Here is a 22,568-nt window from a genome sequence, read left to right as displayed (position 1 = left end):
CAAAGCTCTGAGACTCTTTTATACAGTCTATGGCAGGGGTGTCGAACTCTGGTCCTCAAGGGCCACAATCCTGCATGTTTTAGATGTTTCTCTCTTCCAGCACACCTGATTCAAATGATCAGCTCATCATCAAGCTCTGCAGAAGCCTGATAACGATCCTGATCATTTGAATCAGGTGTGTTGGAAGAAGGAAACATCTAAAACATGCAGGATTGCGGCCCTCGAGGACCAGGATTCGACACCCCTGGTCTATGGTCTTACAAGATAGTAGCAGGATGTCGTTGGAAATGAAAACAGGATTATGACGACATCCAACACCGATAAGTAACTTCTTTTAGTGTAATAGTTCATTTTATACTTCAATTTTGAGCCTGTGGTGATGGGTTAAAATTTGTTCCAACAGTCCAAATAATCAAAAGCTCAATAAAAACACCACATTTAAGATGGAACCTGTGAAAGTGATTAAAATGGTCAGATAAATGTTTGATTTTCTGTCAATCACTGCCAGACTAAATTTAAATAATTGTACAAATCTAAGTTTTTAAAACTGAGTACTTGTATAAGAACTCAAGATAATGCTTTGTGTGTCAACGGTGTTTGAATGAAATATCAACTTTGAGATGTTAAGCCATCAGTGTGTTGTACGCTGCTCAAAAAAATAAAGGGAACACGAAAATAACACATCCTAGATCTCAATGAATAAAATATTCCAGTTGAAAAACTTTATTCATTACATAGTGAATGCTTTGAGAATAAAATAACATATAAATGATCAATGTAAATCAAAATTATTATCCCATGGAAGTCTGGATTTGGAATCATACTCAAAATAAAAATTAAAAGTCACATTACAGGCTGATCCACCTTCAGTGGAAATTCCTCAAGACAAGTGCCACGTGCCTGTATGACCCCCCACACAACGCCTGGGCATGCTCCTGATGAGGTGGCAGATGTTCTCCTGAGGGATCTCCTCCTAGACCTGCATTAAAGCATCAGTCAACTTCTGGACAGTGTGTCGTGCAATATGGCATTGGTGGATTGAACGAGACATGATGTCCCAGATGTGCTGACACTTCAGTCACATGAGGCCGAGCATTGTCATGCATCACAAGGAACCCAGGACCCACTGCACCAGCATATGGTCTCACAATGGGTCTGGGGATCTTTATCCAGGTACCTCTGGCTCGTCCATGGAAGGCTGTGCGGCCCTCCAAAGAAATGCCTCCCCACACCATTGCTGACCCACCGCCAAACTGCTCATGCTGGAGGATGCTGCAGGCAGCAGAACGTTCTCCACGGCGTCTCCAGACTCTGTCACGTCTGTCACATGTGCTCAGTGTGAACCTGCTCTCATCTGTGAAGAGCTCAGGGCGCCAATGGCAAATCTGCCAATCTTGGTGTTCTTTGGCAAATGCCAATCGCCCTACACCAGGGGTGTCGATTCCTGGTCCTCGAGGGCCGCAATCCTGCATGTTTTAGATGTTTCCCTCTTCCAACACACCTGATTCAAATGATCAGGATCGTTATCAGGCTTCTGCAGAGCTTGATGATGAGCTGATCATTTGAATCAGGTGTGTTGGAAGAGGGAAACATCTAAAACATGCAGGATTGCGGCCCTCGAGGACCAGAGTTCGACACCCCTGCCCTACACGGTGTTGGGCTGTAAGCACAAGCCCCACTTGTGAACGTCAGGCCCTTGTACCACTCTTATGGAGTCTGTTTCTGACAGTTTGAGCATATTAGTGGCCTGCTGGAGGTCATTCTGCAGAGCTCTGGTCGTGCTCCTCCTGTTTCTCCTGCACAAAGGAGGAGGTAGTGGTTCTGCTGCTGGGTTGTTGGCCTCCTACAGCCCCCTCCACATCTCCCGATATCTCCACCATGCTCTGGACACTGTGCTGAGGGACACAGCAAACCTTGCCACAGCTCACATTGATGCACTACCTGAGCAACTTCTGTGGGTTGTAGACACCGCCTACCATACCTTCTAGGGCTGAGAGCACTGACAAAATGCAAAAAGTGACCAAAACATCAGCCAGAAAGGACGAGAACAGAGACATAGTGTGGTCACCACTTACAGAACCACCCCTTTATAGAGGTTTTCTTGCTAATTGCCTCTCATCTCCACCTGTTGTCTGTTCCATTTGCACAACAGCAGGTGAAATTGATTCACAATCAGTGTTGCTTCCTAACTGGACAGCTTGATTTTGCAGAAGTGTGACTGACTTGTGTTGTTTATGTGTTCCCTTTATTATTTTTGAGCAGTGTATTTACAGACTTCCATCACCATTTTGTACATTGCTCTACTCAGAACTGTGTGAATCCACCAAGAAAGACGAAAGAAAACAATACAAAATTACATCTGCAAATTCTTTATTTTTTTACTACAAGTATACAAAACTTGACAGACAAATCTATGAAAATGGATCTTATTTACAGAAACAAGTGTTGAAACGTGGAGAGGGGCTGGACAGGCATGCTGTGCTGGTTTTAAAGATCAGGAAGGAGACGAAGAACGTCACGCCGAGGACTGGACTGAGGCTGACTGACTGGCAGGCTAAAGGAAACAAAATAAAAACAAAAGTTAGGTTACATCAGGGAAAACTCAATATACACAGGTTGCACACAGGCGAGTCTATAGCAGCAGGAATTTTTTCCCTGCTAGCAAGTTTTTCTAAAGCTATTTTGTCCACCCAATGAAACCACTACCTGTTGGCAGTTTCAAGAATATACTTGCCATGTTTCCTTCTGTAAACATGAGAACACAAAAGGAATCATATCTATAATGCAAACACAAGATAGAAGTTGTTTGGTCAAGTCTGACTATGTAAGGACCTTACCTTCAATGTCCAGCAACTGGATAAATTCTGACAACAACTCCATTATTCCAAAGCCAAGAGAGTCTGGTCACCATTTTTGAACAAAGCTTAAGTGAGGCACAAGTCCCCAGATGTTTTTCTCATGATTCCAGTTTCAACATGTCAGCAAGTACCCAATTCATCTCAAATTATCATTTAGGAATTCTGATTTATGAGCATTCAGATTATTTCCTTCAGATGTACTTGCGTTATGTCATGGATAACTACGAAAGGCTGAAAGAAAGAAATAAAAAGGTAGACTTGGCTGGAGATCCACATGCATTTGACTCTGTACTTATCCTGTCTACCGACATAAGCAGCATCACAGCACAAACATTTCAGAGAGTCCTGTGAATATGTCAGTAAGTAAGACATGAGCCTATCACTCGCCTCCTGTGATTTTCCCTCCTGGACTCCATTGCCGTTGCTGGCACTGGAGTCACCGCTGCCATTAACTGTGGCTTCCTGTTTCGCTTGTTTAGCATCAGTGTCCTTTACTGGGCTCTCCTCCTCTGGTTTCCTCTGTGTAGAAACAAAAAACCAGGACAAAAAAAAAAAAAAAGGGGGGAGGAAGAGAAGACTGAAGCCTGTTGTACACAACGGTATTCAATGCAAGCGACCTTTTGGGTTTATATTAAGACGGAAGCGACTCAAACCAAACTTTGACATCACAAGCTGTGACCAATTATGTCCAGAATCACACAGTATAATGAATCATGCACACAAATTAGCCCATATCAAAGCTTCATTTCTAGCATTCAGCCCTCGCCACAATGCCAGCACCTACACACATGCAACAACTCCAGTTCAACAGCACAGGTCACTCAAAAGTCACAACACACAAGCTAGAGACTGACATTTGCAGGAAAGCCATAATGATCCTACAATCACACAGACCTTTCAACACGAAGCAAGCCGTACAAGGCCATCTTCAATGTACAGGCAATTAAAGTTCCTGTATGGAATCAACTCTGAAGGTTTTTCCTTCAGTAATTAAATGCTTGGCTTCTGCCCAGTGTCACAAAGAAAAACTGGAAGTATGAAGTAAACTGTAAACAAATAAAAAACAAACAAAAAAAACTGCAAAACAGAAAGAAAGGGACATTCACACTTTAATTAGCGGGCCTCACCTTTTTCCTGACAAGGTGGGAGATGTCAGAGACTGCCTTGGAAGACAAGGCGCCGTCAGATGATTTAACTGGAATCTGAAACACAACAGTTTGGTTGCTGCAGGTTCTTTGTTGGTGGGATTCCCTTCATATTAACTACATGCCCTCAGGCAGTGCCATTACCTGGCTGGTTGTTGCAAATGCTGCTGTTGATGATGAGGGTCCACCGTTCTCACAAGGGAATGCTGATGAAGTTGAGGCACCGCCCTGCAAGAGGTAAGCCAACAACACAGGAGTCAGGGTTGCATCAGTTTGCTACTTCTTGTACATTTCTACGACTCTCTCTGGTTAGACTTCTAGACGAGTAGCTTCAAAGCAACATACATGCTCACAGACGAACAGTTTAAACCCTAAACATTGTTGTCCCATGAACCCACTAGTGTCTGCTGGATGGCCTGTGAGGCAGCGCTGCCTGTTCTCTGGCTTTCCTTGGCATCTTCCACTTTTTCCCTGATATCAGGCAGAAGCAGCTTCAGCTCTTCCATCTCATTTTTCTCCTCTGCTGCACCATCTGCTCCTTCTGCTGCGTCAATCACCTCCTGCAACATGGCTACACACAGACAACAACCAGACTAAGATAAGAAATGCATAATATGGAAGGGTAACAAGCATAACAGCCCCTGCTGGTTCCCATTATGTTTCTGTGTACAACTTCTGAGTCGGTGCTGCCACACTCTTCCAACCACTCACTTAATTCTCAATTACAAATGATTCAGCATTCATAGATATGTGCACGACAAAGTCAAAGTTGCGAAAGTTCTTACCCAGACGGGTCTCAATGACTTTTATGGAGCTGTTGTAGTGCTGGATGGCTTGACTGTACTGATCCATGTAGCAAAGTGTTGTAGCAACGTGGTAGTGGGTCTCAGCAAGCAGACGACTATGGGGAGGCAAGTGCTTTAGCTGCAGGGTGAGACACTCCTGGAAGTCTTCTAGCGCCTGGGGATAGTTGCCTGATGAAAATAATACAAGGCAGTCAGATTTGGACAGTGAAGAAACTGAGACAGAGGACCACCCTGGAACTTCAGCCTCCTGCATGGGAACAACTTACCTGACTCAGCACTGACTTCTCCTAGTTTCAGATATGCCTGGGCTGCCATCAGCTGGTCGTCTTTGCTTTCCTTTCTGCACAGATGAGATGAAATCAAAATGATGAACTGATCTTTAATGCATTATTTTTCCTTCATCTTCATACTTGAGTGTTGCCTGTACCTTTTATAGATTACTTTGGCTACCTCTAGCATCTCCCATGCCAGCTGTAAATTCCCAACTTCATCTTCTTCCTGAAAGGCAGGGTAGCTGTGTCAAAATCCTGGAAGTTTACAAAAAAATGTCACAAACTGTCAAATATGAGAACTCACCTTATCTTGTCCATTTCTCTCTCCACCGTCATCATCATCATCGTCGTCATCATCATCGTCATCGTCATCATCTGCTGAAGCAAAAGAAAAACTTAAGGTCTGATATTCTCTTCTGTATATTGTGATGCAAGTAGAAACTGAAGTCAAATGTGCTCCTTACAAATGGCACAGTACACTTGCTCCATTATTTATTCCCTTCACCTTTTGTGACACCTGTTAATGTGAACTGTTCAATACATTCCAAGTCTGTGTCCAGCCCATCCACACCACTGGTGCTCTGTATGCAGAGACCTACTACCCTCTGGTTCCTTGTTGTCCTGTTGAGCCTCTGGGTCTGATTCTTCCTTTTCTCCATCCTCTGGCTCAGTAACGTTGCCACTCTGCTCTTCTGAACCATCAGTGTTCTTTTCTGTTTCTTTTACTGGAGATCTTTCCACCTCGTCATTCACAGAGGCACCTGGGTTCTTCTCAGCTCCATTCACTTCAGCTTCCTGGAATGAATTCTCTTCTCCATTCTCAGGAGAACCTGAAGCTTCCTCTGACTCATTCCCACTGTCCCCCTTGACTGCAGACTCCACATCTCCATTTTCCTTTTTCACCTCAGTGTTGCTCGTTGCATCCTTCGTCGTTTCCCCCTCTGCCATTGCATCATACACCTGCTTTCGTAGCTCATCTCTAGTTTTTTCTGCACCAAAGCGGCACATGAGAAGTGATCTCTTAATAGACAGTTAAAATACCAAGGTCATTTTGCATAAAGACATTAACTTGATGGTTTAACGCATGTTCGTTTTGTCAGAAGACATTTGTATTCCAATGTCGTATTGCCACAAGTGACTGTATTGTCAATTCATAGACCTGAGCCATGATCTAAAAGGCAGTTGCTTAACCTTTGACCTTGTGTGCACAAGGTCTTTATAAATTATGACTTTTGACAAACTTGGGATTTTGAGTTTTAAATATTAAAACTGAGTTAACAAAAAATCCGAATAAGGAAATCCACACTTCCCCCTCCCCTGTAAGGAATCATTTCCCTCGAAAATCCAAGACAGGATCATTACACAAGTTTAGATTTCCCTTATCGACTGAAAATGTGATCCCGTTGCCTTATCAGCAACCCTTGGAAAACTTGAAATACTTAAATGTACAAACCATCAAGGTTGTTGGCACTCTCAATGTTTGAGTTGCTGGGCTGCTCCTCTTCTTCCGATTCTTCTGGGACTCCCTCCAGGGCATTGCCAAGGACACTGTTCTCCATCCTAACAAAAGACAAAAAGCCATCACATTATCAAAAATAAGAGTTACTACTTACAAGGGAAGGAAAATGGAGCCATGTCCAAACATTGTCACTCACTGAATGAAAATTAACTGTGAGCACTTGCCCTGCACAAAATACCAGACAATAGCTAAATTATACATAAGCGATGTAATATTAAAACAACTCTACATCAATCTTACAGGAGTACCGTGTATTAAAATTGGCAACTGCTTTTTCCTGGCTCAGAACAGGCCTTTGAGGGGTGATTACACACAACAGTTAGCATGATCAGTCACAATAAAGGAAACGAGTCTGCAGCACCTAATCGACAGAAATAGGCATTTCCTTATCTCTGACCAGTGAATAAACAAAACCACCAACTATGCATGAGTAAACAAAACTAGTTAGCAAAAAAGTGGTGACTATATTTACATTTTAAATGCTTTATTCTTATCATTTTGCCACTGAATAAAACTTCTTTGGGACAGGGTGCCTACAATTCTTCTATGCAGGACAAGAAAAAAAACCTCTTACAAACCTGGCAAGCTCCAGTAGGGACTTCCCACACAGGAAGAAGGCCTCACCACACTCATCTGCAGTGTCACCATACCTTGCAGCCCTGCCACAACATAAATGTTTTCATGGTTAACACTATGCAAATGAAAAAAAAGTGTTTCCTAAGCCTAAGCTTAAGTGAAATTCACACCGATTTCAGACAAAATATAGTGTACATCAACTTTCACTTTTAATTTCTGACATATGCATACGAATTGAGTCACAGAAAAGACATAAAATTAGTCAGTGACGTGTTTCTTATACATCATCCTGTATATTAATATATGAATGTGGTTTTCCATGTTGGATGACCAACAGCGCGGGGACTCACAGCATGCCGCAGGCGTCCTGGAAGACACTGACAGCAGAAACAACATCTCCCATCACTAGATGCCTGTTCCCTGTGCCAATCAGTTTCTTTGCCTCCTCCATGACGTCAACCGAGCTGCAAGGGAGAGAAAAAAAAAAAACACACACATGCGAGTTATGCTGGGTCGATGCTGAATTAGTGAGCCGCTGCAGAAGAGTTTGCTGTGGACCCTCACCTGTCCGCAGCAGCTGCCGACGATGATGAGCACGGCTTCTCCTCCGCACTGCAAGAGTTCATACTAGAGTTCAGTCAAAGCAAGTTTAAGCAGCGTGACCTAATTCCGAAGTACAACCACAGCAGACACACTTTTACAGCTCATTCACCGAGTTTAATGTCCGAAGACGTCAGCTACGCCTTATTGTTGTTAGCATCATTAGCCAACTAGCTTACCAGTGGGGGGTGACAGTGGATGATAGTAGCGTTTGCAGACAGCACCGGGCACCACCAGCCATTCGGTTACTTTAAACTGAGTGTCATTAGCTCTACGTGTGCTTAATAAAATAATATCTTGCCACCCACTCTCAACATGCAAGGTCGAAAGCGTTAGCCGCGTCATGTAGCTAAAGGCTAGCTAGCCGTGTTTCCCCTGCTACGTTAATGTGACCACAGTGAGAAATTACAAGCGGTTCTTACCTCCCAGAGCTCGACGCGGTGGACGTTTCCTCCGGCATTGTTTCAGAAGGACAGTACAGACGGCGACGAGAGGGGAAAACCGACGGGCAGCTGTGCAGTGAATGAAGTACAGCTAGACCTCCTGGGACAGTCTTTGTTGGCGCGCTTAAATAGAGAAAAGAAGGCTCGCTGTTTCCGCCTAACTTGGAACGCGGGAGATTGGAGTTAAAGGGGCCGCAGCAAGTATCACGGTGCGTTTCAGGGTCGTGGGACAAAAATACAAACAGAGCAACATTGGCAGCACAACAGCACGGTGTCAGAAATCAACATATCATGTGCTATATAGGTACACAAATGCCCTAAATAATAAATGATATTTTGTTGAATTGCCTCTTTGATTAATGCATCACTTACTGCACTTCAAATGCAATTATACCTTAAAAACACACCTTTCTGCTTGAAATTACCCACAGAGCTTGAACACAACAACTCCTTCACGCTGTTTTACCGCGAAGATGAGAAGTTTGAGATATTATCTTGCTAAGACCAGAAGTGTATGCCACCACTGGTCTGAATACACCATACACCATTTTTGCTGGAAAAATAAAACAGCAGGCGGAAGTTTCTATGAGGTCCAGTCGAGATGAAAGCTGAGGACCGTACTGAAAACAGAACCAGGATGGGGTGAAACCCGTCTCTCTCTCTCTGCATCTCTAAAACACGGAGTGATGAGGCAAAAGTGTCCACACCATCTGTTTATCTTTGACCACGCCTTGCCATCTTGAACCACATATCTTTTCTGAACATAAATACAGTGTAAAATAACAATAGGTTGCGTTGTTTTGTGTGACTCCCTTTTGCGAGCTTTGCAGCCTCGTGGGCGCCCGTTTGGCAGTGCGTCAGTCTCATAATGTGAAGGTCGTGAGTTCGAGCCTCACACGGAACACACGTTTTTCATCCTCGAAAGGTACTTTGTCTTAATTAAGCGGCTAGTTATAGAAAAAGTGAAAGCAAAATGTCGTACCTGCTATTAAACACATTACATGTAGTAAAATAGTAACCTAAACTACATTTTAAAGTTACCATTTATGTGTTCTGCAAGTTCCAACAAAGATTACAGCAAGTTTTGGCTGTTACCTTGCACGCAGCAATGTTAACTAGTTGCACAACTAAGCGGTCAAGGTAAGTTGGAAACACCTAGCATTACATTAACTAGGCCACATAATGCTATTTTTTGTTTTTTGTTTTTGGTCAAAACTCTCAAAAAATAGGTTACCATTAGCACTGGTTGCTGCTAATTGTTAAGCGATAGCAAACTAGCTTCTGCTCAACACATATTAGCATACACTTGGCTCAGGGAGCTAACTGTAAGTCTTTCAATTAAATAAACAACAAGGTTTGTAAAACACCCAAGGGTCGTTTAAACCAAGTTACGGGTGTTCTGACTTATTTACAGCCTCAGAAAACACCGCACTTCTGAACTATATGAACAATATTCGACCGCTGAATGATTACAGATTTTTTAAAAATCGTTTCCCAAATTGGGCTGTTTGTCTTATGGAGTCGCCATCTTGTTTTAAAACCCGAGAAAGTAGTTTCCATTCTTCAGTAGCTTAATTCTGCAGGAATTCTAAAAAACTAAGAATTAAAATATTGCGGGTTAAATCACTTGCTCAATACTCGTGTACATTGGGGGGCACTTACAATGGTTTTGAAGCTACATCCAGAAGAGTATGATAGGTTCAAGTTAGCATCACTCCTCCTGTGTAATACACGTATTTAGCTGACAGCACGTAACACATCACATCTATGTCTATATAATTACAGACAGGTGTGTATATTTAATAATCAAAGCAGCTATTGCACAGAAAAACTGTCATTGTTATGAGGCGAAGTGATCAGCAGGTGGCGCCCTTGTTCCACTTTTAAACCAGCCATCGGTCAAGTTTATTGGATCATCTTATTTGCAGAAACATCTGTTGTGCGCTGTTTATGTGGAATATAACGTCAGTAGAAAACACGCATATGGCTTATAACCCTGCAACGTGGTGAACTGCATGTAAATTGCCTTTTTTCTCTGTGATCGTTGACTTACTTATTTCCATACTTTGTTGTCAAGTTAATAGCGGATTTAGCCACAACTGCTTTAATGGCAACTGCGTGATCAAAGGAAGTGGTATTTGGAGAGTATTTTTTAATTTTATTTTATAGTGCACATGTCAATTAAAGTGGGAGAGAGTGAGAGAGAGAGGGAGAGACTGGGGCAGAGAGGAGGGCTCTGAGCCTCGGAGGGCTCCACTCAGACTTGGTGGCTGCAGATGAAGTTTTCAGTCACACTGCTCGGTGGGACTTTGATGAGGAATTCGCATTAACACGTCCAGACTCTTCTTATCTGCCCACTGACATGTTGCGATGTTCCGCGCAGCCTTACAAAACGTGGATTTGTTTTGGGTAATTTTGCTGTATTTCGTGTTTGTGCCGGAGACTGGCTGTAGATCAGCCGATGCAGACAGCTGTCATGAGGTGAAGACAGCTTACATGATGCGCCAAATAGGCCCGGTGGAGCTGGTGCCAGACAGACCGGGGACAGGTCAGTCGGTCTCTCTGGAAATGTTTGTTAAATGTTGTACTTTATTGTGGGAAATTACCTTCAAATGTAACATGGGATACATAGAGATGGAAAGCAACTAAGAAAGCACTGATCTCGAGTGTACTTTAGATTTATTCAAACTTTACTTGAGATTTTTCATTGTGTGCTAATTCATACTTTATCATATTTTAAAGACAGATATTGTGTTTTTTTTTTTGCTCCACTGTTTATCTGACAGTTAACTACCGTGCAGATAAGCACAAAACACATTATGAGTTTCAATATTAAAAATGAAACTACAGAGCTGTATATTAATTTACTGACTATTTATGCATTTGTAATAATTAAGTAGTATGTCTTGATGATGGAGCCATTCTGCTGCACAATGACAATCTTTCCTTTTTAAGTTGTTAAGCGCATTTTATCTATTGCACCTATCGATTTTTATGCCTGTAAGGTTCATGAATGCATGTGTAACTGTGCAAATAATCAACAGAGGCGTTATTTTAACTTCTGCTCAGTGTCTGTCTTGTTTGGAGAATTGTCGTGTGTACTTCCAGCACACACAGGTTTTAGATCAGTAGGTTTGTAAATGTAGGACTCAATTCCATAGAGAGGATCATCTCTGTGCTGTAGAACGGGTGAACCCTTACTGGGGAGAGGCTATTTCTGCTAAACAATTAACCAAAATAGTCTGGAAGACCCATATAGAGCTCCTGAAAGCATATTTGGCTATGCATGGCAGCGTTAGTTATTGTGTTTGCTAAATCTAAATGCCCATTTGAGATTTTGTCTGGCTTATGCGAGTCTCTTTTCACTATATGGCTGAGCTGGAAGTGTACATCTTCATATTAATGGCAGGTCATTCTTCAGATCAAAACTGCACCCAAAAAGAAATGTGCTCTTTGTGAGGTAGTGAAGTGGCTGATCGAGATCTTCTTGACTCAAGCTTTTTTTTTCAACCTTGGCATAACTTTACAGTGCTCCTTGTATTAATTAAAATATATAAAGATGCACAAGATTCAGATATGTTAATAAGCTCTGTTACATCAGTACATAATGGAAAATATATTACTCTAACATGCTGACTTTGCAGTAGTTTCAAGTAATAAAAAAAGAAAGCACCATAATATCTCAGCTATGTTACTGGTTTTGCATCACTGATGAGCTTTGTGCCTTTTGATTGCAACATTTTTTGGCAGTGATGTCTGCTAATTATAGATAATTACCACAATAGAATCCATGCACATCTTTGCACAACATATCTTCACAACAGAGTCTCTTGTTCTGGCCTTATGCAGCCATGAATGAATTGGTTTGAGGAATGTGCAATTTTAGAAACCTTCTTTCCTTGATTAAGATGTCCGCACATCTCCCACAATTAATTGGATGAAGGCATTACCATCCAGGCCATCACTGGTCTTACCTTGTGTAAATTCAATCTTAAGAAACAAGGTGGTTCTTTTGGAATAGTGTCACACGTGTCCTCAAATGGCCACTGACAGTAATTCAGAATCAGAATCAGAATCAGAATCAGTTTTATTGCCAGGTAATTTTTACATCACCAGGAATTTGACTTGGTCCATTGGTGCAAAGAAGCAGAAAACAGATACCAAAATAAAATAATAAAATAAAATAAAATAATTCTGCTTAATTTTTCAGTAAATTAAAAAAGGTTTTATCAAACAAATCGTGGCATGAGGACCACTTACAAGGACCTTTCCAAAGGATGGATGACCACCTGTTACCATGTGAACAAATTCCACAGTTACATTATGTGATGACAATGGAGCCATGTCCATGACCGCTCAAACTCCATCTGCTGATGAAAGCCGCGTGATGGAGCTGAAAGCTCTTGAAAATGTTCCTGCAAGCAGATCTTATACTGAGATTTTTTTTTACTTTTTTTACTGATGCATACTTTTGACACAAGAACAAAGGTCACACAGTTTTACATCCTACTGAGTCAGTTAGTTTTGAAGCTGGTGTTTGCAGACCTAAACCTTATTGCAAAAAAATGAGATTCGAGATGAACTCTGGCTCCACTGCTTCACACAAACCTGCCGTCTCAAATGCAAGTGTGGAATGCAGTATGCCATTACCAATAAATAGTAACTGTCTCAGCAATGTACTCCATTGTTAGCTAGTGCTAATATGAATAGCCCAATGTTTGACACAGGTCGGATGTGTGTGTGTGTGTGTGTGACTGTGTGTGTGTTCGCATAACTTTACTGGTCATTCCTCTCATCTCTTTCTCCCCCTTGATCTCAGTCAGCTGCTTGACAGCTTGGCTTACAGTAGTCAACCAAAGTCAGACTGCTCCACACCACACACACACACACACACACACACACAGCTCCCAACAGGCTCATTGTTGTACAATTAATTTTGTGCGGTCATAAAGGCCTCTGCATCACATGCTTTTAGATTACAGATCTACATTGTATAATTAAATACCAGTGAGTGTTATCAGCTAGGTGGTGATAAAATGTGAGGAAAAGATATTTTTTCAAGTTTACAACAACTTTTAGGACTTAGTCAGTAGTAACAGTAGTAGCTGGTATAACCTATTGCTGAGCCAAAAGTGGAGAACCATTCTTTATCCAACAAAATACGTATGATATTTGACATTTATAAGACTTGTCAGTGTTTATATCAACAATAAGAATCAGTCATTTTCTCTGTCTTTCAGACGATTCTCTCCGAGTGTGTGTTCACCCCGGGCCCAGCTGCTGTACCAGTAAGATGGAGGACAGCTACATGGCGGCTGTTCGCAGTGAGACACAGCAGAAGATGCGATCTTACAGCTTTGAACTCAAGTACCTGATTGGTGGACACACCAAGGCTTACCATGGTAAGACGGGAAGACAGAGTTACAGAGCAACAAAGGGATGTAGATGCAACAATACAATGCTTGCATTGTTTCTTTTTTACGCATCAGTGAAGAGCGAGGCATAGAAAAAAAATGACGTCACTCTTTAGATTAAAACGTCTTTATTATATTAAGATGTTCTTGCTGGATTATTTAAAAGACGCCCACACAGCGGTTGGTACTTTCTTTAGAGCATAGTGCACCATAGTACAATGGTTTAAGAATTTTTCTCTCTCTCTGTTTTTCTCTACTGATTTTTTCCCTTGACACAAGACAAAGAAACTTCTATTTCAACAGACAGGTCAGAAGGAGACCGATGAGTATATACAAAAGCTTAAGACTCAAGCACACAGTCTAATTTGCAAAAATACATTTCTTTGCAATGTTTTAGTGCCAGACCTTCATCAGCCACATGGTTTGTTGTAACGAGAAACCTTCAAAAATAGGGAGCGTCTGTAGCTCTGCAAACAATCACATTCCCCACTTACTGTAGAAAGGCATTATTCCCCAAACCTCATTCTAATGAATCACAGCTCTTAATAACATATAGAAAGTTAGAAAAGATTACATGGTGACAATTATAAAAAATAATAGTTCATAATACATACAACAAGGTGTCATCACAATGAATCTTTACCCTGTCAGGACTGTCTACATTAATTTAAGTGAGCCCCTATGCTGACTGTATTCATATATTTTACTGGGGAAAGGTCTTCAGTAGATTTATTGTTCAGGTAATTTATTACTGATGTTAATCTGTACTATATATTATGTTGAATGTTACCTACTTAATATGTGTGTTTTCTTCACTCTAATGCCTCTTGGGTCCTTGGATCTATTTATAGACACTCACTTAATTCATTGTATACAGTTCTGACAGTTCAGACATTAATTTTTACAATTATCTTCAATATAAATATGTATTGGAGCAGCCTGAATTTTTATGAGACCTTGTTGTATTTAATATGAAAGATTCTATTTATTCAACGATATACATGTATCTGTGCAGGTTCATCTACATGTGGACCCTGTATGATTTTGGAGATGCCTGTTTTAAAGAGTGCTGTTGGGATTCATGGCTTTCTGTATTACGGGGGAATGGGATTGGCTTTTCTCAGTAACGCTGTGCAGGAGTCTGCTTGATGCATTTTTTCATTGACACCAAAGAACACGTGACCCAAACATTTTAAATACTGACTTTTTAAAATATAAAGCACTTCTGCTATTGCCTCTCTAATACAAGAGAAAAACATGCTGGACAACTAAAATCATTCCAAATACTCAGCAAATCAAAATAACTTTATATCCCCTTCTCTTTTTTGTTTAATTGTAATTTAATATTTCTATGGGTTTTTGGATTTCAATATATAGACACCACTGTTGGCTCCAACAAATTGCAATGGTTTAAAAAAAATAAAAATAAAAATATTTTAACATTTATTTTTTTGTCTTTCTGAAGGCTAAAACAAAAATTCTGAAAAGTATTAAAATCTACTACAAGATCCATTGGTAAAGAAGATAAACATTAGTTCCTTGTTTCTGTTTGGCTGTACTGTGTTAATGCCTTTTCTCTTAAATTCATTACTGACAGGAACTAAAAATGTCAGTCAGAGTCAGAGTGACTTTAATAGCAGTAGTGATTTTGATGTTTTAACAGTTTTGTCAAGAGCCTGTAGCCCTTCTGTCATTCTCACTTTGTGTGTTCATCATGAAATAGCTAGTTTGTGTCAGGGTGGTGGTGTGAGGCCAGTTTATTTTGTGAGGCGCCACAGTGGCTAGCCAAACAAACAACTGATGTTCGATTGAGTCTTTGAGAGAGCAAACTCTCAGAGGGAGCAGCGGAAAACTTTGTTACAACTCTCCGCTCTCTTTCTCTGTCTGTCTGTCTCTGTCGCTGCGATAATCAGGTTTTGTTCTTGACCAATGAGAGAGCGAGGGACGAAGAATGTTTACATTCAGTACGTATCCGCAGCAAAGTGTTGTTGCCGTGGGCAACAGCCGGTCTCTAACGGGCTGCTCTGAATAGAAGGAAGAATACTCTGCTTGTCCACTTGTCTCTCAACGCTATTCACCAGTCTGTGTGCGCATGTGTGTGTGAGAGAGACCCTGTGGTTGTATGTGTTTACGTGCATGGAAGTGTGCATGTGTGCTGCTCATGCAGGGTGGAGATTATGAGAATTGTAGAGTTGATGAAACCCAGCAGACAGACATGGCAAACATGTACCTCTCTGTTTTCTTTTTTCAGTCTCTCTGTCTCTCACTGCCCCCCTCCACTCGCTTCATCTGAATACACTCAGGCTCGGTTTCAGCTGCTATTTATGCCCAATGGATAGCTAAACCATCCATGGGTAAAATTAATGCTAAACACCCGTTCACAAAGAAGGGCTGAACAAGCCCAAAACTGCAGCACGGGGCCATGTTTAGAATTTACTGCATTAACTTGAAATTTTGCAAACACTATGATTAAAAAATTGATTCACCCAAACTGCAAAAAAGGATATTTTTTCATTATCCCCAAGGGTTATCGAGCAATGCAAATAATATAATGGGCTTGTGATAGATATTATTCTCTGAAAACACTGCAGCCATCTCAATACAGTGATGGTAAATAGGATTTTTATTTCACTTTTCAAAACACTGAGAAACTGCAGAAGCGTAAGCAATTTTTGGCAATGCAAGGCGATACATAGTGTTAAAGCCTTCATTTGGTCAGGCATAATGGTTTTGCACTCATGGGGTGTTTTTGCAGCCACTTGTTTTTACTGTAGTTAAAGATAAAATTGACAAACAGTGTCCTGGATGCTCAGGATACTTTGCTGTCAACAGTTTTCAGAGGAGCTGCTTCTTTAGTTTGACAGTGGTTCTATATTTATAAACCCTGGACAACTTAAACCGAAACATTCTTATGGACAAATGAAAAAAACATGCTTTTGTGTGATTTGGATTACTTTAATAAATTAATTAATGAATTGATTTAATCAGAAAAGTCCCCTGAAATTAAAATGTATTTTTCCAAGAAGACTTGGCCAACAAGACACACCATTGTGAAGTTACAAAACATGATAAAATCGAGCGTGACAGCAACAAACACGGGACAATTAATTGAACTAATTTTGCAGGACAGCAGTGTTCTTCAACAGCTGAGCCGGGTCTCACAGGATCCCCTCTTCTAAGCGCAGTGATTATAACCCACTGGAGAAACTGAAACATGCCCAGAGCGCTTCTAGTCGGGCTCTACTTACACCCTGTGGATTACTTTAGTGTGTGTGTGCGTGCGCTTGTGTGTGTGTGTGTAAATACGTGTCTGCATGCTTGCGTGCGTTTCTCCTGGCACTGTAAGACCCTTGTGCCCTCTCTACCACGTCGCAGCTGTTGTCCAATCACAGAGGGTAAAGAGCTAATCACATGACCCCATGTGAGTAGACTTTGCCGTGTCACTTGATGCTGTCTGTATTTGAGTTGCTATTGCCAGGGCATGGGTATGCAAACACATAAAAGTGAGACATTCCCACTCAGTGCTTCAGCCTAAAGAGCTGCTGCTCAGCTGCCTCATCCTGCAACGTGCATGCTCCCTCATACCCATCCTTGCTGTAATGTTTGCCTTAAGGGGCACTTTTGTAAGTTATTTCATAAATTCCTTACCAACTTACTGTCACTTGTAGAGTCAGATGGTTGTGACAGTGAAATACAAATCTGTTAAGACATAAACCCTCACGTGCACTCCCACAGAAACATGCACAGTGACTGACTTGGTGAAAGCTGTAGGTAAACGGGTTTCTCTCACTCTCTCTTTCTCCCAGTTGTCTGTATCTGTGTGTCAGGATGCCTTCAGACTGACATCACCCTTTTTACTTGGCGAGTCTCAAACATAGAGGCGCTCACTGTCACACAGCACAGAGCCTCTGTAAAGGGGAGGGTGCTGTCCTCTTTATTAGACCCTGTGTGACATAGGAAACACAGCGGATCATGAGATTGGGCCTCTCATTATCACCTGTCTATAGATAACAGGGTAGTGAAAACGAGCTCGGGGATGAATTAAGTTTGAGCTATTTTGGCTCGTATGCGGCAGGAAAAAGTCAGTCCAAGGTCGGTTAGACAGAGACTGTGTGACAAGAAAGAAGGATATATGCTCAGATATGGAAATACCACTTCTTGTATGTGGGAATGATAAATGGACAAACGTCACTGTCTAATTCAAAAGTGAAACAACATTATACAGACTTACTGTGTGTAAGTTACTTTATATAATACCTTGTACATGAATAGTATATTCACATACACTACATGTGTGCCTAATTTATGGCAACAGTCCTTCCCTGGTATAGGCCATGGGTGAGATTACATAATAACTAAGCATGAGGAGGTCTCATAGACAGACTATTGTAACTACACTGTTAACACAACTATTGATTATTTGTTTGTTGTTGCATATGGTCATCAACTTTATATCAAAAACTAAGACCTCTGTGGTAGAAGAATCACTCAGATCCTTTACTTCTTTAAAAGTACCAATACAACAATATATAAAGACACATACAAGTTATAATCATGTATTCAGAATCCTAATTCAGTTGAAGTGCAGAGTTGTTATCAGCAGTGTGTACTTAAAGCTGGAGTGCAAGACTTACATATAAATGAATAGACCCTTGCAAAACAAGTTCACACAATGCTGATTAGGCCTGTGAGTAAATCTTTGTTTATGTATTTCTGTATTTCCCAGTTCATATCTGGGGCCTTGGGCAACATTCTTGCCGCGTTGCATCAGTAGCAATGCGTTTAACGTCAACCAGCAATGATTCCTGAAGCAACTGAGACAGAAAAGGCTTCAGCAACTAGTAGTATTATAGAACCTGTGGTGGAAAAACCAGCCAAGAAGAGTTTCTGATGCTCTAGATATAAAAAAAATAGTTCCTAATTAATTTCACTGCCAGATGGAGCAGACATTAGTTCCGCATTGCACATTTAAAACATTTAAAAGTGAAAGTACTCGCCCCCTGTGAATGATATGTTAGTGTGTATTACATTTTTAGACTGTAATGCTGATGTATTTATGTACAAGCAACATGTTCCCATTCTTAGTGGCCAAAGTGGTATTAGTTTTAACAACTGTATATACAGTTTGGTAGTTAGTCCAGTGTTTCCCAGCTTTAGCTATTTAAAGATTATTAAACCCTCCATGACCCCACAGGTTTGGTGAACAGGGTTCAAACTCAGTTTGTTGACTTCGCCAGTCAACAGCTTGGCAGTACCTGACTACTCCTAACTCCCAAATAATCAAAAAATTAGCAAAGAGGTGGAGTTGACTGGAGCTAAGGTAAACATGTTTATTTCTGCTATAAAACTGGACATTTTAAGATGTGGGTCTATTGGGCACTGACTCGTTTTTTGGAGTCGACCTCAAGTGGCCGTTTGAGAAATTGCAGTTTTTGGCAGAGTTTGTTTTATTTGTCGGCATCTGAGGTTGCTGTTTCATTGTGAGATCATTAATGGGGCAAATAAATAAATAATGAAATAGTTCGAACATCTATTAAGAATTAAACCATTTGAAACATGGAGAAATGTCTCCTTGGTGAAACTGCTGACAACCCTGAAATATGACAAGAAGCCACAACATGGTTTCTGTCTGAGGGTTAAAAGGGTAAGAAGTTGGAAACTATTCCTTTAATCTTTAACAACGCCTTGTATTTCAACTTTTCATATGTTTTAAGTATATGACATAAAATCAGAATCCAAAAAGTAGTCGGTAGTGGAGTATAAAGAATAATGTTTCACTCTGTGATACAGTGTGTAGCAACAGAAAGTGGAAACAATCAAGTAAATTAAAAGTTACTCAAAAGCCACATTCAGTGCCTGGGGACTAATGTCTGGGAACTTCAGAAGAAACCAAAGGTTCCTTCAGCCCTTTGTTGTCTGTGTTTCCACTGTGGTCCCAAAAAGATTAAGCAAATTAGTCAGCTGATCTTATAAAACAGCAAAGTCTGTGTCATTGCGTCATATCTGAGTCAGACTTCAATGTGGATAAGTGTCTCAAACTCCTCCGGCATGTCTTTGCATAAATCCTTAACAAGCCTCGACTTCAGTCCAGTCCCTCTATCATACAATCTCTTCATTTGTGTCAACGAACAAATGTCGAATGAACACAGACAAAATAAACTTAATTGCAAGTTATAATGTTTGAAATATAAAGGAATGTAATATTTTCAAAGCCAGTTATTTTATGTGTGGTGACTGTGCTTTTTCTTCCATATGATTAGAATTGTTTAGATAAGAATTACTAATTGCTTAACAAATTGAGTTAACAATGATCTAATTAACAATGATCAACTTGGATCTATTTTTTGTAGATGGATTTTCTGTAAGAGCCAAGCAAACTCTCTTACATGAATGTTTTATGATTCCTCAGCCAGCAAGATGAAGGGTCTTCACAGTAAAGAAACTGATAGCTTTGCCAACAGTGAATAACCATGCCAATGCTTATATATTCCCACCAGTTGTAGGTATGACTAGGTACATGGATGTTTGACACAAGTGCACATGATGTACACACGATAAAATCCCTCTCTCTCTATCTGTCTTCTCTCTTCCAGAGACCTTTGAGTCGCTTGTGTCCTTTACATCTAATCTGACCAGCACTTTGTTTGACAGTGCGTACTCCAGTCTGGCGTCAGACTGTCGCCCCCTTGTGTTTCACCTGTTCAGCGACATCAAACGTCACCTGTCTGGAGACTCTAATTCCTCCCTCGACAACGCCGTGCGGCGATTCTACAATGATCTCTTCCCACTGGTCTACCGCCGCCTGCTCAACCCTGGGTTTGGCCACTTGTCAACCCAATCCTATTCCTCCCTTTCCGCGAGTCACGACGAGTGCCTGCGGATGACGCGGCAGGACGTCAGCCCGTTCGGACTTCATCCCCGCCTCCTTGTCAGCAGCCTGTCCCGGGCGCTCGGGCCTGGTCGAGCGCTCAGCCGACTGTTGCAACTGGCTGGAGAGGTCGTGAATGCGACCGAGAAGGCAACATTATCCAGAGAGTGTGGGCGAGGGTTAGTGAGGATGCAGTACTGTTCCCACTGCCGAGGGCTCACTCTGATACGGCCCTGCACTGGACTGTGTGTCAACATTATGAGAGGATGTCTGGTAAGTCTTTGAATGTTTGTGCGTTTACTCTTTCTGTGTGTGCATCTGTTTTCATATGTATGTATGTTTGCATTAATTTTACACTGTTTACACTGATGCTAGGACTGCACAGTGGCTCAGTTGTTAGAACCCTCGCCTCACAGTGAGGAGATCCCTGGTTTGTGTCCTGGCTTGGGGTCTTTCTGTGTGGAGTTTGCATGTTCTCCAGGTGTAGCGTGGGTTCTCTCTGGGTTCTCCAGCTTCCTCCCACAGTCCTAAAACATGCTGAGGTTAATTGGTGGTTCTAAATTGTCCATAGTGTGCTGTATGTTTGGCTGTCTGTGTAATAGATAGACTGGCGACCTGTCCAGGGTGCCCCCTGCCTTCGCCCTGAGTCGGCTGGGCCCCCCGTGACCCTAGTGAGGATTAAGTGGTGTATAGATAATGGATGGATGGATGGACACGGATACTAAGACATTACACAACTGGACTCTGTCTTTACAGGAAGCTGAGTATGTGTGGGTGTCTTCTCTACACTATCATTTAAAGCTAGAGAATGCAATGTATTCAGGAGCATTTTTTGTTAGAATTGTATAAAGTCTCTTCACATACCAACAGCAGTCAGTAAGTCAAGTGCTTTGAATATCCACCCATCCATTATCTATACACTGCTTTATCCTCTGTAGGGTCAAAGAGGGCTTGAGCCTATCCTAACCCAGGACCTTCTAGCTTTAAGACGACAGTGCCAGCCACTTCACTACCGTGCCTCCCTGCTTTGATAATAAAAACAAAAAACCTAACTTTGCATTCGGGCCACATGAGATGGCTGGATGGCTTATTTGCCTGTCTAACTACAGTATATGCTTGCCTACCTGTCCACACACTGTCTGTGCACTTGTTGCCAGAATTAGCAAACAGATAGCACAAGAATGTAGCCACATTTTACAGAACAAGAAAGGCAATAGTAAACGAGACTATGATCAGAGAAGTGGAATAAAGCAAGAAGTCTTCTCTTAACTTTTCTATACTGGCAGCTGGCAGTAAATGTAGAAATCAAAGGGCCTTGAAAGTGACACGGTCTTTGGGGCACAGTTACTGGTTTCATTGAGTGACACATAGTGTTTTTAGGATGCCTCTACTGACCAGTGCTCTGTCTCGTGAATTAGTCCACTAGCTGGACTCAAGTCAGCAGTCAAGAGAATGTTTTTTTTTTGTTTTGTTTTGTTTTTTTCAGTTTAATGCTTCTAAAATCAAGCTTGCCCTAGCTGTTTCTATAATTGTTTGTTGCAGCCCCAGTGATAAGCAAGCTTATAGGTGGTGGCATGTGTGTCTTTCTAAGTGGTTAAAGACAGTTTAATAATGTTTGTGCTAAGCTAGAAAAATCATCTCGCTCCATCTCTGTACTTGATGCACAGACGTGAGAGTTCAGTCCTCAAAATGCAGAACTGTTCCTTTCAGTTCATTTGCTCGAACTTGCTCCTGCTATTTCCAATTTTTTTAAAAAATTAAGATGTTATTGCAGTGATGTTTTGACTCTTCCTAATTATTTTCAATCTACTGTCAGATATAAATTTACAAAATGCTAAACCTCATCCATTGTTATTCCTCTGAGGTTGTGTGGGTGTGACTTGAAGACAGTGTTTTAGATGCACGGGAGGCTTCAGAGTATTTATCTTCCTCTGTCTGAAGGAGGACACTGACAAATTTAGAGTGATATTCCCATGTCTCACACTGTTGAATCATTCACAGCATTTTATCACCAGTAAATCATTCCCACATTAAGTTTTAGACTGACAAATAACAAGAGCATTGCCA

General features: G+C 41.3%; 2 protein-coding genes across 6 annotated transcripts in view; one reads left to right on the top strand and one right to left on the bottom strand.

The window, feature by feature from the left end:
- Positions 1 to 2,353: 2,353 nt before the first annotated feature.
- On the bottom strand, positions 2,354 to 8,377 carry LOC103370602 (histone-binding protein N1/N2-like). Of its 5 annotated transcripts, none has more exons than XM_008299735.1 (14): positions 8,199 to 8,377; positions 7,741 to 7,788; positions 7,527 to 7,640; positions 7,179 to 7,259; positions 6,535 to 6,641; positions 5,386 to 5,459; positions 5,237 to 5,307; positions 5,076 to 5,149; positions 4,789 to 4,977; positions 4,402 to 4,574; positions 4,148 to 4,231; positions 3,986 to 4,060; positions 3,246 to 3,377; positions 2,354 to 2,554 (listed from the first exon to the last, which is right to left on the bottom strand). In XM_008299735.1, exons 1-14 carry the CDS (start codon positions 8,234 to 8,236, stop codon positions 2,516 to 2,518), a joined length of 1,299 nt encoding a protein of 432 aa, XP_008297957.1. In that variant the 5' UTR covers positions 8,237 to 8,377; the 3' UTR covers positions 2,354 to 2,515. The 5 variants fall into 5 exon arrangements, with proteins under 5 accessions (XP_008297957.1, XP_008297963.1, XP_008297942.1 ...); XM_008299741.1 differs by having other exon boundaries at positions 5,386 to 5,456; XM_008299720.1 differs by lacking the exon at positions 8,199 to 8,377 and adding an exon at positions 7,956 to 8,017.
- A 2,095-nt stretch (positions 8,378 to 10,472) lies between these two features.
- Positions 10,473 to 22,568, top strand: part of LOC103370597 (glypican-5-like) — a 63,187-nt gene continuing 51,091 nt past the window's right edge. The window contains exons 1-3 of the mRNA XM_008299709.1: positions 10,473 to 10,767; positions 13,460 to 13,621; positions 20,227 to 20,774. Of these exons, the coding sequence (XP_008297931.1) occupies positions 10,590 to 10,767; positions 13,460 to 13,621; positions 20,227 to 20,774 (888 nt within the window). The 5' untranslated portion in view covers positions 10,473 to 10,589. The remainder of the gene's footprint in view (positions 10,768 to 13,459; positions 13,622 to 20,226; positions 20,775 to 22,568) is intronic.

Source organism: Stegastes partitus, unplaced genomic scaffold, assembly GCF_000690725.1.
Source record: "Stegastes partitus isolate 25-593 unplaced genomic scaffold, Stegastes_partitus-1.0.2 Scaffold31, whole genome shotgun sequence".
NCBI lineage: Eukaryota > Metazoa > Chordata > Actinopteri > Pomacentridae > Stegastes > Stegastes partitus.
This window is presented reverse-complemented; position numbering and strand designations above follow the sequence as displayed.